The sequence below is a fragment of the Pantherophis guttatus genome, chromosome 2 (genome assembly GCF_059756535.1).
Source record: "Pantherophis guttatus breed Tessera chromosome 2, ASM5975653v1, whole genome shotgun sequence".
In the NCBI taxonomy this organism is placed as follows: domain Eukaryota; kingdom Metazoa; phylum Chordata; class Lepidosauria; order Squamata; family Colubridae; genus Pantherophis; species Pantherophis guttatus.
In genome coordinates this window covers 264,363,441-264,382,604 of record NC_142064.1, presented here as the reverse complement: position 1 = coordinate 264,382,604, position 19,164 = coordinate 264,363,441, and the positions used below count along the sequence as shown (strand labels likewise).

Sequence of the window (19,164 nt, the reverse complement as noted above, 5' to 3'; positions counted from 1 at the left end):
ATATGATGGCCCTCCAGTCGCTACTTCATTACACTCCCATCATTCCTGACTATTAGTTGTGCTGTTTAAAAAATCCAGTGCCAGCAGGGAGAAGTCAGGTTGTGAGTGATTGAAATTCCTCACATTGAAACTAAGTGGTGATAGGTCATAACATAGGTATGTATTCTTCCTGACACATTTTCTTGTTATGTGGCCTATGATTTAAATTTCAGATAAATGTATTTCTCTGCTGTCGTCTTGTTAATTCAGCGAGCTATCCCAGGGCACTGCCGGGGTTGACGGTGATCCTGCAGAAGATGCCTCAGGAGCCAGTCTTATCTCTGTACCCATCAAGCATTCCATGTCCTGGTTTCTCTTCCCCACCCCCATTTGCTCTTGTAGCACACTTTTCTTTCTTTCGATATAAGAGGTAAAAGTCTCTGAATGTACCTGAGAGCTAAACTTTAGTTGTATTTGAAATCTTAATTTCTCCGGAGGGAATCAAATAGTGGAGGGAAGGAGAGACAGAGATAGACGGAGAGAGAGGGAAGAGGGAGAGAGAGAAAGAGAGACTGAGACTTGTGGATTATAGGCTCCTTGGGGCTGAGAAGAATTGCTGCAAAACTGAGTTTATTGAAGTGGACCACTAGACTCCTAAACAACTTAATAAAATAGAATAACAGAGTTGGAAGGGACCTTGGAGGTCTTCTACTCCAACTCCCTCCATAGGCAGGAAAGCCTACACCACGTCACTCAAATGGTTATCCAACATTTTCTTAAAATCTTCCAATGTTGGAGCATTCGCAACTTCTGGAGGCAAGTTGTTTCACTGATTAATTGTTCTGTCAGGAAATTTCTCCTTAGTTCTAAGTTGCTTCTCTCCTTGATTAGTTTCCACCCATTGCTTCTTGTTGTACCCTAAGGTGCTTTGGAGAATAGTTTGACTCCTTCTTTGTGGCAGCCCCTGAGATATTGGAACACTGCTATCACGTCTCTCGTAGTCCTTCTTTTCATTAAACTAGACATACCCAGTTCCTGCAACCGTTCTTCATATGTTTTAGCCTCCAGTCCCGTCATCATCTTTGTTGCTCTTCTCTGCACTCTTTCTAGAGTCTCCACATCTTTTTTACATCGTGGCAACCAAAACTGAATGCAGTATTCCAAGTGTGGCCTTACCAAGGCATTATAAAGTGGTATTAACACTTCACGTGATCTTGATTCTATCCCTCTGTTTATGCAGCCTAGAACTGTGTTGGCTTTTTTGGCAGCTGATGCACACTGCTGGCTCATATTTAAATGGTTGTCCACTAGGTCTCCAAGATCCTTCTCACAGTTACTACTGTTGAGTGAGGTACCACATATATTGTACCTGTGCCTTTTGTTTTTCTTCCTAAATGTAGAACCTTATTTTTTCACCATTGAATTTCATTTTGTTAAATCGCACCCAATGTTCAAGTCTGTCAAGATCCTTCTGTATCTTAAGCCTATCTTCTGGAGTGTTGGCTATTCCTGCCAGCTAGGTGTCATCTGCAAATCTGATGAGTTCCCCATCTATCCCCTCCTCATTGATGAAGATGTTGAAGAGTACTGGGCCTAAAACAGAGCCTCGGGGTACTCCACTACATACTTCCCTCCATGTAGATGCAGTTCCATTGAGGACTACATGTTGAATGCGGTTGATCAGCCAGTTACAAATCCATCTGGTGCTGATGCTGTCCAACTCACATTTTTCTACTTTATCTAGTAGTAGGTTATGGTCTACTTTATCAAATGCTTTACTGAAATCCAAGTAAATTATATCGACAGTATTCCTCTGGTCCACTAATTTTGTCACTTTGTCAAAGAATGCAATAAGATTAGTCTGGCATCTTTTTTTTTTTAAGAATTTTTTTTTATTTTTAAAACAAAACAAAACATAAAACAACCATCATCCATTACAATTACAGAAAGTGTGTCGATCGGTTACAATTCTTTTGTGCTTAATCCCATCTCCAAAATTTACAAGTTATTTAATTTCTCTTTTGAGAGTTTTTTATATCTTTTTATATTGTTATTCTCATTTAACAATTATTTAACAATGGCATGTCTCCCATAAAAACCGCTTCATAAATTTTATTATTACTTTTGTTTCATATTCCATACTTTATTTCCATGTCCACCACATATGGTAATATGAGCCCGGAGTCTGATGACATTTCCAACATTTCTCCGATTTTTTCCTTGAACATTCTGGCTATTCTGGCCCGGGGTAGATGCCACCTGTAAAACATCTTATACAAATTCTCTTTATATGCTGTTGACATTGTCATTTTATAATTTTGCAACCACAATTTTTGCCATTTCTCTAAATCAATTCCATGACCAAAATTTCCCCCCCCTGCAATCCTTGGTTTTTTAAATTGTTCTTCTTCCAATTTTACCTCTAATAAATAACCATACAGTTTTTTAATTACATAGTCATCAGTTCATCCTTTTCATTCAATAATTCACTATCTAACAATTTGTTCCTTTCTAAATGTTATTGAGTGTGAGAATGCTTCAATAGTAGATAACCAGACTGGAATTTTTAAACAATGTTGCCTTTTAATCTTTTCCCAATTTAATAGCAAAGACTCTCGTATAGCGTGCCTTCTAAAATACCCCTGTGTTTTTGTACTCTTGTACCATAAGAAAGCATGCCAGCCCAACAGCACGTCATGTCCTTCTAAAATCAACAATCTAGTATTTCTTAACATTATCCATTCCTTAATCCACATCAAACTAGTTGCTTGATAATATAATTCCCAATCCGGCAAGCCAAAACCTCCTCTTATTCTAGTATCTTGCAACAATTTTAATTTTATCCTCATTTTTTTACCCTGCCAAATATATTTCCACACTATTTTATTCAAGTCTTCAAAATAATCTTTTCTCAACTTAGTTGGAATTGTCTGAAACAAATACAAAATTCTAGGCAGTATATTCATCTTAATAGTTGATATTCTCCCTATCAATGATAATTGCAAATTCTCCCATTTAGCCAAGTCTGTCACTATCTGTTGTTTAAGTTTATTGTAGTTATTCTCCTTCAGTGTACTGCATCTTGCTGACAAATATATCCCCAAATATTGAACCTTGTTTGTGACCTGCGTTTTTGATATTTCCACCAAATCATCTCTCTGTTTTTTAACATATTTTTGTCAAAACCTTCATTTTGTCTTTATTTATTTTCAAACCAGCAACCTTTCCAAATTCTCCTATTTTATCTATCAATTTATTTATTGACTCAAATGGATCTTCCAAAATAAACATCAGGTCGTCAACAAATGCTTGCAGTTTATATTCTTGATTTTGAATTTTCATTCCTTTTATTTCTTTTTCTTCTCTAATGTTCCTGTTTAATACTTCTAGTGTTAACACAAACAACAGTGGTGACAATGGACAACCTTGTCTCGTTCCTTTATGTATTTCAATAGATTCAGTCAATTCTCCATTTATCATTACTTTTGCTGTTTGTTTATGATATATAGCTTCTATGGCTTGAATGAATTTCCTCCCAAAACCCATCTGTTGGCATAAATCTGTAGTTCACATTGTCAAAAGCTTTCTGTGCATCTAGAAACATCAAAGCCATTTGCTTTTCAGGGTGTGCCTTGTAGTACTCCAAAGTGTCCAGGATTATCCTCAAATTATCTCTGATCTGCCTTTTTGGCAGAAATCCATTTTGATCCAAATGTATAAAATTAATTAAATATCTTTTAAGTCTTTCTGGTAATATTGTAGCAAAGATTTTGTAATCTGAGTTTAGCAAGGATATAGGCTATAGTTCTTGACTTGTAGTGGGTCGACATCTTCCTTTGGAACAAGTGTAATATATGCTTCTAACCATGAATTGGGCATCTCCATCTTTAGCATTACTTCATTCATAACTTCTAACAGTGGGAGACTCAGTGAATCCTGTAAAGTCTTATAATATTCCGCCGGCAGACCGTCTGAGCCTGGCGCCTTTCCAATCCTTTGTTTTTTAAGTGCTTCTGTCAATTCCATCATCATTATGTTTCCATCTAACATCATCTCGGTATCTTTAGGAATCTGAGGTAAATTTGCCTCAAGTAGATATTGTTTAACACTTTCCTCCTCTATGTTTTCTTTTTCATATAATTTTTTATAGAAATCTTGTACAATATTTTTCTTCTCTTCATTCCCATATCTAATTTGTCCTTGATCATCCATTCATTGCGTTATTTTCCTTGATTCTCTCTCTTTTTTCAATTTATATGCTAACCATCTACCTGGTTTATTGGCATCCCCAAAATAGTTTTGTTTAGCATTTCTAATTTTTTGTGCTAGATCTTCTTTTTCCAATAGTCCCATTTTATGTTTAATTGTGTCCATTTTCAATTTAATATCCTTTTTTTGTGGGGACTTCTGTAATTCTTTTTCAAGTTCCTTATAGTCATCCTCTAATGTTTTATAACCTTGCTCTTCTTAATATTCCTTTTTCTTGTATAGTCAATTATCAAGCCTCTGGCATAAGCTTTCATAGTGTCCCACAAATTTTGCGTTGATGTATCCTCTTTTTTATTTTCTTTTTTTAAAAAAAATCTAGTTCCTTCTCCATTTTCTGTACAAAGTCCTTTTCTTTTAATATTGTGGTGTTTAAAGTCCATCTGGACCTTCTCCTTTGTCCTTTCCATCTCAGTATCATTGGGTTATGGTCTGCCCAGGTATTGGCTTCTATGTCAATTTTTTCTATATTAGAAGTCAATTCCATTGTCATCCATATCATATCTATTCTGGACCATGATAAGTGTCTATTAGAATAAAAAGTGCATTGTCTCTTTTTTGCATTTCTTTCTCACCATGCATCTTTTAAATTCATTTCCTCTATCATATTGGCAGAGTTTTTCTACTTTGTTTTGTTGCTTTCTGTGTGTTATAGTCCATTTTCCCATCTACTATGCCATTAAAGTCTCTCAAAATACAAATATCATAGTCCAATTCAATTATTTTGTAAGTAATTTTCTATAAAAATCTTCTTGATTATCATTTGGAGCATATATCTCTATTAAGAGTATTTTCTTATTATTGACTATCATTTCCACCATCAAAATTCTTCCTTCTTCATCTGCATAATTTTTTTCCGCCGGTATTGTATCTCTGATATATAAAACCACTCCTCTTTTCTTACATTATGGTAGTGAAGTAAATAATTTCCCTAATTTTGGCTGTATCAACATTTGTTCATTTTGTTTTTTAATATGTACTTCTTGCAAACAAATTATATCCAATTTTAATTTCTCTAATTTATGAAATACCTTTCTTCTTTTAGTTGCTATATTAAGTCCATTTATGTTTATTGTTATCAATTTTTTCTCATCCATATTTATACTTTATATGAAGGATTTGTTGCTCTAGTGCAGTGGTTCTCACCCTGTATCAACCACCTGTAATTCACACCTTTCTGGAGCAATATTTTCATCAAAAATTGATATTCACTTCTCATCTCTCTCAATCTTCTCGGTATTTGCTTCAAAACCATAATTTCCTTGCACTTGTATTTCAATGTTTTCTCTTTTGTAATGTGCAATATTTGCGTTTTAATTGATTTCTTGGTGAATCTTCTTTTCCTTCTATTTTTTCAAGTCTGTCCTCGTATTTCTTCATCATCTGTTGTATGTTCTCCACTGTTTCCCCTGTTCTTTGTTCAATCTTTTCTATTTTCTATTTTATATCTTGTATTCCTTGTAGAATCATATGCATTGTCGCATCTTTCTCTTTCTCACGTTCCTTCTCTTTTTCCTGCTGCAACATCATTCTAACCATAGGTAGAAAAGAAAACCAAAGAAAACAGTTCTCAGGCTCTTGTCTGCCCTAATCCAATTGAGTGGAAAAGTAAAAACAAAATTTATAATCTCCAATCAATAGGGGAAAGAAAGAAAAAGAAAAAAAAGGAAAATTTGAAAAAAAAGAAAAAAAAGCCAAAAAGTAATTTCTTCAGGCTCTTTTGTGCCTTAATCCAGTTAAACAATAAAGTATTATGAGGGGGGAGGGGGGAGAGAGGGAATTGAATAAAAGAAAGAAAGAAAAAATAAGAGAAAAAGAAAAAGAGAAAATATATTTCAAAAACTTAAAAATACTAAAGGTTTTCTCAAAGCAGACAAATCCTATTAAAAATAGTTAGAAAGGGGAGAAGTGGAATAATAAAAAGGAACAGTCACACAAAAGAATTTAAAAAGAGAGAAAGCTTTCTATCTAATATAAAAGTCCACAACTGTGTAGTATTCAAAAGGTCTTTTATATATCTCACTCAATTTTACAGCTCTCTTTCCAGAGTCGCTGTTATCTTCTTCTTTCAAGTTTTAACCGTCTGTCAACAGTGGTTTCTCCAAAGAGCACCTGAATAAACAATCCTGTAGACACTCTGATGCTCTTCTAAGTTTTATCTATAAACAGGCTCAATGACCTTGAATTATAACACAGTTGCTATTTTCATCAGTGAAAAAAAAAGGAAAAAAGAAAAGATATAATGTTTCAGTCCACTAGATGGCAGTATTTCTTGCTTCTTCCACTCTCCCTCTATCTCCAAAGAAGGGGGGGGGGAATAAAAGTTAAAGTTTAACCAAAGGGGAAAGTAACAAAACTATTCCAAAATCTTATAAAAACAAAAGGGACCAGGAATTTAGTGGTTAACAGGTAAAAAAGAAAATCTCCCTTTTGAACCAGTCCTGTCAAATTTAAAAAGTAAAACTCTCCACAAGCATCCAGAAATAGAAATAAATTATATTGCAGGAAAACTAACTTAAGTTCAGGCTCAATTCCGCTGCTTAACTTCTATTTTCAATTTTAATTATCTTTTCACATCAGGATGTTCTAAGTCTAATTAAAAAATCTCTCACCAAGTTGTCACACTTTCTCTTTCGTTCTCTTCCGTTCCAGAGCTTTTCCAACTTCAGCAGCTTAATGGCTGCCTCTTCAGCGTTGGAAAAAAGGGCTTCTCCTGGATCAACCAGGGACTTTGCGGTGTCCCTGGGATCGGCAGGATGTGCCCTCCTCTATCACTGTCTCTACGGGACAGTGGGATCCGATTTGGACCATCCAGGGGTGAAGATATCGACGGCGGTCTCCGCCCTCCTGGCATGATCTGTTTTTCACAAACCCATGTTGGCCCTGTTTAGGGTGACCCGCTCCCTGCTCCACCAGGAAGCGCGGGAGGACCGCTTGGAAGGTAGAGCCGAGGATTTTGTACAGTATCTGTATGACAAAATCGCTCAGATTCGGGAACACCTGGACTCTTACTGGGGTGCCACAAGGGTCGGTTCTCTCGCCCCTTCTGTTCAACATTTATGTGAAGCTGCTGGGTGAGATCATCCGTGGTCTCGGGGTGAAGTACCATCAGTACGCTGACGACACTCAGCTGTACATCTCGACCCCGGACCACCCCAACGATGCCTTTGAAGTGATGTCCCAGTGCCTGGAGGCCGTGCGGATCTGGATGGGGAGAAACATACTCAGGCTCAACCCATCCAAGACCGAGTGGCTGTGGTTTCCGACATCCCGATATAGTCAGTTGGTGCCATCACTGACTATTGGGGGCGAGTCATTGGCCCCCACGGAGAGGGTTCACAACTTGGGTGTCCTCCTGGACTCACGGCTGTCTTTAGAAGAGCACATGACGGCCGAGGCCAGGGGGACTTTTTATCAGGTCTGTCTGATTCGCCAGTTGCGTCCCTTTCTGGATTGGGACTCGTTAAATACGGTCACTCATGCTATCGTTACTTCCCGCCTGGACTACTGCAATGCTCTCTACATGGGGCTCCCCTTGAGGAGCATCCGGAGGCTCCAACTGGTCCAGAATGCGGCTGCGCGGGTGGTTATGGGAGCGACGTGGTGCTCCCATGTGACCCCCCCTCCTGCACGAGCTGCACTGGCTCCTGGTGGTCTTCCGGGTGCGCTTCAAGGTTTTGGTTACCACCTTTAGAGCGCTCCATGGCATCGGACCGAGGTATTTACGAGACCGCCTTCTACTACCAATAGCCTCTCACCGACCAGTACGCTCCCATAGAGAGGGGCTCCTCAGGGTGCTGTCGGCCAAACAGTGTCGACTGGCGGCCCCCAGGGGAAGAGCCTTCTCTGTGGGGGCACCTACCATCTGGAACGAGCTCCCCCCAGAGATACGGAGGATCCCGGACCTGCGCACGTTTCGTCGTGCTCTCAAAACTTTTTTATTTCAGCAGGCTGGCCTGGCCTAACTCTCCTCTTTTAAATTTTTAATTCGTGATTTTATAAATTGGGTGTTTTAATCTGTGTTTCGGCCAAACTATTTAATAATTTTAGGGGATTTTTAATATTTGTATTATCTGTATTTTATCTTGGCTGTTCACCGCCCTGAGTCCTTCGGGAGTAGGGCAGTATAGAAATTTGATTAATAAATAAATTAATTAACAAATTACTTTGTTTGCTTCTAGGTGTTCGCTGATTCATTGCTTGATTATCTTTTCCAGAATCTTCCCTTGTATTGAGGTCAGGCTGATAGTTTCCTGGATCTATTTTTTTTTCTCCTTTTTTGAAGATGGGAACTACATCAGCTCTTTTCCAGTCCTCTGGCTGGAAAATCCTGTGCTCCAGGATCTTTGAAAGATATAGTTCAGTGGTTCTGAAATCTCGTCTGCCAGTTCCTTCAGAACCTTGGGGTGTCATCCATCCGATCCTGGTGATTTGAACTCATCTAGGGTAGACAGGTGTTCACTTACCATTTTCCCCCCTATTTTAACTTGTGTTCCTAATCTGTTTTTTGTGGTGCTGTTTTTGATAGGTTGGACTGTTTTTTCCTTTTGTGTAAAGACAGATGCAAAAAACAAGTTAAGTAGTACTGCTTTCTCACCTTCTTGCCACTTTCTCCCAAAAAGGACCAATTGTTTCCTTGACATTTTTCTTTTCCATGTCCATCTAATTTCTATTTTATGTTTTGATTTTTTTTGCCAATGTGCAAGACAGAGCATTTATTGGTTGAGATTTGAAGTTGCCACTTGTTAGACCAATCTGACACATAGTCAAGGTCTTTTTAAAGGGTAGTTGCATTGTCGGTGGTGTTGAATAGTTTAACATCAGCAATGAAGAAAACACAGTTGCTTTTAATATGATCACAAAGGTCATTTATGTAAAGTATAAAGAGTGTTGTACCTAAATCACTGCATTGAGGAACACCACTGTTAACAAGTACAGGATTTAATAGAGTACTTCCTATTTTGACCACTTGTTGTCTGTTTGACAGGAAGGAAGCTATCCATTTATGTAGGAGTCCAGAAATGACATAAGATTTTAGTTTTAGAAGTAATTTGTCATGTACCACTGAATCAAAAGTTTTACAGAAGTCTATGTAAATTGTGTCTACGCTTTGTGCAGCCATGCTAGTTTCTTTTGAGAGCTGTTATTTTTCTTCTTCATTGGTATTGGGCTAGACTGGGCTTTTATAATCTCACTTTTCAAAATTTCCCAAGCTTCTTGAATTTATTTATTTATTTTTTAATTTGATTTATATGCCGCCCTTCTCCGGAGACTCAGGGTGGATTACAATGCATTAAGCAATAACCTTCATACTTTTGTATATTTATACAAAGTCAGTTTATTGCCCCCACAAACTGGGTCCTCATTTAACCTACCTTAGAAAGGATGGAAGGCCTTGGTAGTACAGGGGTTTAAGGCACCCTGTTATTAAGCTTATTAAGACCAGCTGCCTGCAATTACTGCAGGGTTCGAATCTCGCCAAGGCTCAAGGTTGACTCAGCCTTCCATCCTTTCTAAGGTAGGTGAAATGAGGACCCAGTTTGTGGGGGCAATAAGCTGACTTTGTATAAATATACAAAAGGATGAAGGCTATTGCTGAGCACATTGTAAGCCGCCCTGAGTCTTCGGAGAAGAGCGGCATATAAATCAAATTAAAAAAAAAAAAAGAAGGCTGAGTCAACCTTGAGCCTGGTAAGATTCGAACCTGCAGTAATTGCAGGCAGCTGTGTTAATAACAGGGTGCTTTAAACCACTGTACTAGCAAGGCTCTTGTTTTCCCCTTGAGGATTCTCATCTGTGGAATCCTTCCCAAGCTCTAAGTTTATTGAAATTAACTCTCTTAAAGTCCAAGACTCTAGTTTGACTTCGTTCTTTGTTCTTTGCAATGTTCTCTCCACCCCACCCAACCCTTTCTCTCTCACACACGCACAAACACACAGGTCCCTCACCCCCAACCCTCTCAAGACAGCCACATCCCTATAAACTCATGTGCCCCCCTGCCGCCCCGGCACTGACCGTACACCAAGCCCCTGCACCACAGAGGCAACCCGCCCACAGCTGGGCGCAGGTCTCTCACCAGCGGTGGCTGAGGCACTGCAGGTGTTGCTGCTGCTGCTGCCGCCGCCTGTGAAGGCTCTGGCTGGCCCACTGAGGGTCAAGCTCAACCACGGGCACGGAGTGCTGCCCATGGCCAGGCCAGCCAAGCTGCATTTGTTGGGGCTGCTCTCGGCGTAGCTGCCTGGCGTCTCACTGCCAGGCATCAGAGAAGAGTAACCGGGCCTGCAGGAAGAAGGGAGGGCGGGCAAGGGTCCCGCGAAGCTCCCCTCCCCAGGAAGAGTCCAGCCTGGTTGCCATCCTGTCCGGTGACTCCCAAGGCGAAGGGGCTTCCTGGGCTTGCTGGCGGGTGCCCCAGTCAGACAGCGCTTGGGTGGAGGGACCACGGGGCGATTGGAGCGGAGAAGAGCAGGGGGAAAGGGGAGGCCTCCAGTGACTATCACCATAGAGCGGGAAGCACACTCCCAGAGCAGCCGCTGCCCTGGCTGGAGTTTGGAAGCCACAGAAGCGGAGTTTGTGTGAAAGAAAGAAAGACTTCTGTTGCTTCTGCTGGCTGGTTGCACGCAAAGAAGGCAGCAGAACTCTTTCTTTCTCTCCTCTAAACTCTGCCTCTGCAGCTTCAAAAGCCCAGCTGGAAACCCCTGCTTTGTGGGCAGCCGGGGCAGAGAGGCGATGATGGGCTAAGGGAGCCGCAGCCCTGATGGATAGTCAGCCACATCGATGTGGTGAGGCCTGGGAGGCACATGAGCAAAGGTACACAAGTGCTCCTGCGGCTTGGCGCCTTCAGGCTGCTCATATTCCACACACACTTGCAGGAGGGGAGGGGCTTGATGGCGGCACGCAGAAGGACCCTCTCTCTGCCGGATCCCCTGCTGTGAGTGCTCAGGCCGCCCAGGGCCTCCTGCACCCTGAAAATAATAAGACACCCCCCCCCCGAAAACAAGGCCAAGCCCCTATTTCGGAGTTCAAAAACATATAAGACAGGGTCTTATTTTCAGGAAAACATGGTAGCATCCCCATGGTCATGTCATTTACATTCGGATGTTCGACAACTGATTCACATTTATGACTGTTGCAGTGTTCCAAAGTCATGTGATCTACTGACCTACTGACAAGCAAAGTCAATTGGGAAATCAGATTCACTTAACGATTGTGCTATAATCGTATTACTAATTTAACAATAGCAAGGATTCACTTAACAAATGAGGCAAGAAAAGTAGTACATTGGGGCAAAACTCACTTAACAAATTCCTCACTTAAGAACATAAATTTTGGACTCAATTGTGGTGGTAAATTCAGGATTACCTGTAACTGAGGACTGGAAAAGAGCTGATGTGGTTCCCATCTTCAAAACAGGTAAAATAAATTCGTCAAGGAAATTACTGACAGATAAGCCTGACATTAATATCTGGTAACATCTTGGAAAACATATCCAGGCAACAAATCTGTGAACACCCAGAAGCAAACAAGTTATAACCAGTAGCCAACATGGGTTGATCAAAAACAGATCATGCCAAACAAACTTTATTTCATTCTTTGACAAAGTGGCTAAATTAGTGAACCAGAGAAATGCTATAGACATAGTATACTTAGATTTCAGTAAAGCATTTGATAAAGTAGATCACAACCTACCTACTTCTTGCCAACCTAGAAAAATGTGGGATAGGCAACACCACCACAAAGTGAGTTTCTAACTGCTTGACAAATCGTACTCAACGTGTAATCGTCAATGGAGCTATCCCCACATGGAGGGAAGTAAGCAGGCCTACGAAGCAGGAAAAGGAGGGAACACCTTCCAAAAACCTTTGCCAAGGAAACTGAAAGGCCAGGCATCAAGACTGACACAAAGGCACCAAATATGAAGCTAAGTAGTGTCACGTTTCACTTTTTCACTTGGCTCAGTTGCAAAGGTCAGCTGCTAGGAGTCGAAAACATCTCCCAAAAGCCTTGGTAGAGAATGGACAGGCGTGTTTTTCCACCTCCTGTCGCTAGATGGCAGTCAGGCAACGTCTGTGCCTAGAAAGCCATCAATTCAATGGTGCCATCCCTGATTGCGCTTAAAAAAGGAGTCTTTAAACCATTGAGTACTGCATTGCTAGAAAGGATGGAAGTAGAGGAGAGGCGCAGAGGAACTTCCTCTTCCGGATGACTGATGGGAGGAAAGTGGTGTGCAGAGCGGCTTTTGTGCTCTTCCCAGGGTCGAAGCAGCAGCTGGCAGGTGAGTTGAGGGCTGCGGGTGGGAGGAGAGTCCGGGAGCAAGTCGGGCTGTTCGGTTCCCTCCACGGCCTGGAAGCGGAGAAGCAACTGGGCTGAAGCCTCTCAGCTGCGGCTGCTGCAGGCTCCTTCCCTCCCCAAATGGAAGCCCACTGGTGCTGCAGGCTGGGAAACTGGGGGCTGCAATTTCTGCTGGTGGGAAGATTGAAAAAGCCTCTTTCAAGTGGAGGTTGGTTCTTTGGGAATGGCTTCCCTCCAGAGGTTGTGGCTGCTCCGTCCCTGGAGGGTTTTGAGGGGCGATTGGGCAGCCATTTGTTCTGGATGGAACAAATATAAAATGTATTGGCCACCAACCTTACCATGACATAACTGTGGGCGGCTTAGAGACAGAAAATAATGCGTACACATTAAAATCTAAATAAATTGTAGGAAGAAAAATCCGGTCCGGTTCCAAGCCAGGAGAAAGGAGCTGGAAATAAAATGCTTAGTGACACAATTGCAGTCAGTAAGTGAGGACTACTTCAATTAGGATGTCACCAAAGGGGTTGTGGAAAGTATTTTATGCCTTTTCTTGGAGTTCATGGCTTCCATGGGCATAACTGGTGCTTCAAATCTTGCAGAGGCTTTAGGCCTCATTTGGTCAGTTAAAGCCCCCACATCTGTCAAGTTAGTGTCATGCAGATTGTCAGGTGTGGCTCAATAAAATAAAAGAGTTCAAGTGTGTTTGTTGATAAGCCAACGCATTTCTTCAGCTGAATAAAGATGGGTCCCTCCTAAGAAGGAAGGAACCCTGAGCATAATGAAAGGCAGATATTTATACATTTCTTTGCTTTCACTTCATTACATAAGAGGCAGTTGGGACACGACAGATAAAGTATAGAAATATAGAAATCATAGAAATTATAAAAATAGTCAAGCATGCCTTTTGTGATTTTGGTCACGTGCCTAACAGACAGGCTAGTGGTTTCCTGTGAACCTTTCCATGGCCTCAGGAGACTGTTGAGGCCTGAACTTCGGCCTTAGAATCTCAACATATGAGCAAACATCAAATTGATCAGATTCCTGATTATTATTATTATTATTATTATTATTATTATTATTATTATTATTATTATTATTATTATTAATAATAATAATAATAATAATAATAATAATAATAATAATAATAATAATAATAATAATTTTATTTATATACCGCCCATTCTCCCGAAGGACTCAGGGCAGTGTACAGCCAGAATTAAAATACAAATATACAATATCCTAGTTAAAATTAATTAAAATCATTAAATAGTTTTGGCCGAATTTTAAAACCCCAAATTAAGACCCAATTCAAAATCAATCAATTTGACAGCCCCGCTTGTCGGAACAGTAGGGTCTTGAGGGCACAGCGAAAAACCCAGAGGTCAGAGAAGTTACGAATATCCGGGGGCAATTAATTCCAGAGGGCAGGAGCTCACACAGAGAAGGCTCTCCTCCTGGGTGTCGCCAGCTGACATAACTTGGCCGACGGTACCCTGAGGAGTCCCTCTCTGTGGGAGCGAACTGGTCGGTGGGAGGCTGTTGGTGGCAGAAGGTGGTCTCGTAGATATCCTGGTCCTATGCCATGGAGCGCTTTACAGGTAGTGACCAACACCTTCAATTGCACTCGGAAGACCACTGGGAGCCAGTGCAGCTCGCGCAGGAGAGGTGTTACATGGGCGTAACGAGGTGCGCCCATAACCACCCACGCGGCTGCATTCTGGACCAGTTGGAGCCTCCGAGTGCTCTTCAAGGGGAGCCTCATGTAGAGAGCATTACAATAGTCCAGACAGGAGGTGACGAGGGCGTGAGTGTCCGTGCGCAAGGCGTCCCGGTCAGAATTGACATTAGCACAGAAGGTATGATTGAGATATTTTTCAGGACTTCCAGATAAACAGTCATGTGAAAAAAAGTACACTCTCCTTGACTTCTATGATTATATATATTGGGACATAGTAAAAATCAATTGGTCCTTAGAAGTTCTTAAAAGTAGGTTAATACAACAAAGGAACAACATGACATATTACATCAGGTCATCTTTTATTTTATAAAAAGAAAGCCAAAACAGAGAAGTTATGTGTAAAAAAAGGATGATTTAATAATTTGGAGAACCACCTTTAGCAGCAACAACTAGAAGTAATTCTTTTCTGTATGACTTTATCAGTCTCTTGCAGCGTTGTGGAGGAATTTTGGCCCATTCTCCTTTACAACATTGCTTCAGTTGATTGAGATTTGTGGGTGTTTTTTTATGCACAACTCTCTTGAAGTCCCGCCAATTGGGTTGAGGTCTGGACTTTGACTGCCATTGCAACACCTTGATTCTTTTCTTTTCCAGCCATTCTGTTGTAGATTTGCTGATGTGTTTTGTGTCCATTGTCCTGTTGCATAATCCTATGTTAGCCAAGCTTTAGCTTGTTATGTCCTTATAAGGACACCCGCCCGGATTGGGTGCCAGCCTCGGGCGGGAAGTTTGAATAGCTGTGTTAGGGGCGGTGCGTTTGCCAGAGTGAATATAAGGAGAGCTCCGGCAGCGCTGAGCCAGTCTTGTTACTGTTGCAATAAAGTTGCTAAATGTATCGAGCTGGTCACGTCTTCCTTTCCCTGCGCCTGATCTAACACTGGCGACGAAGGACTAGAGAAGAGAACCTGAGCAAGACGCGTGGCACGATCGCCTTAACCAAGCTGAAGTCACCTAACTGTGGCATCCTACAGAATGGCAACCCTGCAAGCACCGATCGCTTCACTGAATCCATTCGACCCGGCAAGAGAAAAATGGAGGTCGTACATGGTCAGATTCCGGCAATTCCTCCGAGGAAACGGCTACCAGAACCTCGATGATGAACGCAAGAGAGCCCTGTTCCTGGCCCACTGCGGCTCTGACATCCTAGAGATGGCCATCGACCTCGTGGCGCCCAGAGATATTGGGGAGATGTCCTGGAGTGACCTGCAGGAAGTCCTGCAGGAACACTACGCACCCACAGGCACCCCGATTGCAAACAGATTCACCTTCCAGCAGAGGAATCAACGGGAAGGTGAATCCATTAAAGAGTTTGTGGCAGCACTTCGTCAAATTGCTGCCAATTGCGAGTTTGACAATGTTGATAATGCCATCCGAGACCACATCGTCTTTGGGATGCAGGATGTGGGTCTCCAGAAGAAGTTCCTGAACAGCAAGAGGATTCCGCTCAAGGAAGTCCTTGAAGAAACCACAGCCTGTCTTCCGAGAAAGCGGCCACCACAATGGTGAAGGCAAGAGGGATCCACAAGATCCAGAAGTCGGGCCCAAATTCCTCAGATGATTCCGCCACGCCATCAGAATCCGATGAGGAAATGGCCGTACACAAGGTTTCCCGCCCCCCCAGGCGGGAAAATCCCCAACATGGCGACCGAGGGGAACGCTGTGGCAGTTGCAAAGGTGACCACCCCAGAGCTAACTGCAGATGGAGGGACGCGACCTGCTGTCGTTGCCTGAAGAGGGGACACATAGCCGAAGCATGCAGAGCAGCAGATCCAGCCCCAGAACCACCCAGGCCAAGATTCTGCGAAAATCGCAAAGACACCCAGAGGACATCCAAACGGTCTTTGAACCAGTCCAGGCGCGGAGACAACGAATATCCTCACAACAGAGCAGTGCACCAGACCACAATCGCCCACACAAGTGACGATGGTGCCACCAAATTCAACGTGACACTGCTGGCAGAGGGGTCACCGTGCACAATGGAAGTAGATTCAGGCTCCATCTACTCCATTATGGACTGGCAACATCTGAAGCGCCTGAAGCCAGCCTGTGAAAAGAACCAGTTAAAGCCCCTGAGGTCGAGGCTCGTGGATTTCAGCGGAAAACCCATCGGTGTCCTGGGCAGAACCACACTCCACATCCCCTTCAAGGAATTCCAAGGCAAACTTCCCATCACAGTCAATTAACACAGCCGACCGAACCTGCTAGGAGTGGAGTGGTTCAAGCCGCTAGGGTTATCAATCGGAGGCATCCATCAGATCCAGAGGGACGAACTCGACAATCTCATCGAAGAGTTCAAGGAAGTCTTCGATGGTAAGCTTGGGAAATTTGTGGGAAAGCCAATCTCCTTTAATCTGGACAAGAGAATCACCCCAATTAGGCTGAAGCCCCGCCGGGTTCCGTTTGCCTTGCGGCCAAAAGTAGACGCTCAGCTAGATAAGCTGATTGCCCAAGGCGTTCTGGAACCTATTGATCATGCTTCATGGGAAACCCCCATTGTGACCCCAATGAAGCATGATGGATCTGTGCGCATCTGCGCTGACTATAAGTGTACCATCAATAAGGCGTTGCCGCAGAGTGCATACCCAGTCCCAGTGGTGCAACATCTGCTGCATTCCCTAGGGACTGGCTCAATTTTTGCCAAACTGGACCTGGCCCAGGCTTACCAGCAGCTGCCAGTGGACGAAAAGACGGCGGAGGCCTAAACGATCGTTACTCACAGGGGAGCATTCAAATGCAACCGTCTCCAATTTGGAGTCAGCGCTGCCCCAGGAATGATGGAACGCCTTCTCCAAGGCGTTCCAGGGGTGGTGCCGTACTTCGATGATGTACTAATCTCCAGAGATTCCAAAGCACAACTCCTTGAAAGAGTCAGGCTTGTCCTGCAGCGCTTCAAGGCCAAGGGCTTGAGAGTCAGGAGAGATAAATGCATCCTAGGAGTCCAGGAGGTCGAGTTCCTGGGCTATCTCATAGATGGCACAGGCATCCACCCCACCAAATCAAAAGTTAAAGCTATCCATGAAGCTCCCAGCCCAAAAAACAAAACGGAGCTTCAGGCATTCCTTGGATTGCTTAACTTCTATGCCATGTTCCTCAAACAGAAAGCCACGATTGCTGAGCCACTCCACCGCCTGCTGGGGAAAGCGGCTTCCTGGAAGTGGGACCAAGAGGAGGAAGTAGCATTCCGGGCCATCGAAGGACTTTTAACATCCAAAAGTGTCCTCATACAATACAATGAGACGCTCCCAATCAAGCTCACCTCTGACGTATCACCATACGGGGTGGGAGCAGTCCTCAGCCATGAACTTCCGAATGGCTCAGAAGCCCCAATAGCATACTTTTCCAAGACAATGTCCAGCGCGGAATGCAATTACAGCCAGCTGGACAAAGAGGCTCTGGCCATCGTCGCAGGAGTCAGACGATTCCACGAGTATGTCTACGGGAGGAGCTTCACCATAGTGACCGACCACAAGCCGCTTCTGGGGCTCCTCGCAGGCGACCAACCAACCCCGACCTTCATGTCCCTGCGGACGACAAGATGGGCCATCTTCCTAGCCAGCTATTCCTACAGGCTTGTGCACCAGCCAGGCACGTCCATTGGGAACGCCGACGTGCTGAGCAGATGCCTATCAAAGAGGTCGAGCCCCCACGCTCGACCTCTTCCACATCGACAATGACAACAGCTGCCCAGTCACATCCGCAGATGTGGCCGTCCACACAAAAAAGGACCCCACACTCTACCAAGTTAAGTCCTGGATCCTCAGAGGGTGGCCGATGGAGAAGGCAGAGGAGAAATTCAGCCCCTTTGCCAGAAAGCAAAAGGAGCTGTCCACCATGAGAGGCTGTTTACTATGGAGAGACAGAGTGCTGATTCCCAGCACTCTGCAACAAAGAACGCTAGAAACCTTGCATAACGGGCACCCCGGCATCGTCCGCATGAAAGCTCTGGCACGGAGTTACGTCTGGTGGCCATCACTGGACAGAGACATCGAGGAATGGGTCTCCAGATGTGACCCGTGCCAAGAAGTACGCTCAGTGCCACCCCAAGCCGAACCAACGAAGTGGGAGACCCCCAGCAGCCCCTGGTCAAGGATCCACATCGACTTCGCGGGTCCGATGCAGAGCGCCACCTACTCACCGTCATTGACGCCTTCTCCAAGTGGCTCGAGGTGGTACCCATGGCATCTACCACAACGGAAGCGACGATCCGGGCTCTATGCCGTCTCTTCGCCACCCATGGACTGCCGGACGCGTTGGTTTCCGATAACGGGCCCCAACTCATGTCCTTGGCCATGGAGGCATTCCTGGCCAGACTGGGCATACGCCATGCCCTGTCAACACCGTACAGGCCAGTGGGAAATGGGCAGGCGGAACGGATGGTGAGGCTCACCAAAGAAGCGCTCACCAAAATGGGCACGGGTGATTGGCAGGAGTGGATCGATAACTTTCTTCTCACCCAACACATCACCCCGCATGCCACCACAAGAAAATGCCCGGCGGAGCTGTTGATGGGCAGAAGACTCCGGTCACCACTGGACAGACTGCACCCCCAATACGACTCAGAGGTACCCGCAAGCGCCAGCCACCAACTTCGCACCTTCGCCATAGGAGACCCGGTTTTCGCTTTGAATTTTCACGGCTCTCCGAAATGGCTGAAGGGGAAGATCGAGAGCACAACCGGCCCGAAGTCCTATCGGGTAGAGCTGGAAGATGGACAGGTCTGTAGACGTCACATCGACCAGCTCGGGAAAAGGTGGAAGGGAGTGGAAGGAAACCAACCCGATGAGGTAGGCCTGCAACACCCCGACGAGGTAGGCCTGCAACACCCCGACGAGGTAGGCCTGCAACACCCCGACGAGGTAGGCCTGCAACACCCTGACAAGGTAGGCCAGCAA

At 43.9% G+C, this 19,164-nt stretch overlaps 2 protein-coding genes and 1 long non-coding RNA gene across 3 annotated transcripts in view; 2 read left to right on the top strand and 1 right to left on the bottom strand.

Annotated features, from left to right (window-relative positions):
- The window catches only part of LOC117657215 (uncharacterized), a 46,916-nt gene that overhangs the window by 22,234 nt on the left and 5,518 nt on the right, over positions 1–19,164 (top strand). Inside the window, exons 4-7 of the mRNA XM_087885239.1 lie at positions 15,244–15,774; positions 15,894–16,429; positions 17,414–17,906; positions 18,618–19,056. Of these exons, the coding sequence (XP_087741365.1) occupies positions 15,244–15,774; positions 15,894–16,429; positions 17,414–17,906; positions 18,618–19,056 (1,999 nt within the window). The remainder of the gene's footprint in view (positions 1–15,243; positions 15,775–15,893; positions 16,430–17,413; positions 17,907–18,617; positions 19,057–19,164) is intronic.
- On the bottom strand, positions 1,849–12,106 carry LOC148115758 (uncharacterized). The gene is made up of 2 exons (XR_015731732.1): positions 11,605–12,106; positions 1,849–5,776 (listed from the first exon to the last, which is right to left on the bottom strand). It is a non-coding gene; the product is annotated as an uncharacterized LOC148115758 (long non-coding RNA).
- The window catches only part of LOC132710032 (uncharacterized), a 120,163-nt gene continuing 113,397 nt past the window's right edge, over positions 12,399–19,164 (top strand). Inside the window, exon 1 of the mRNA XM_087883982.1 lies at positions 12,399–12,517. The gene's annotated coding sequence lies outside the window, so the exon portion shown is untranslated. The remainder of the gene's footprint in view (positions 12,518–19,164) is intronic.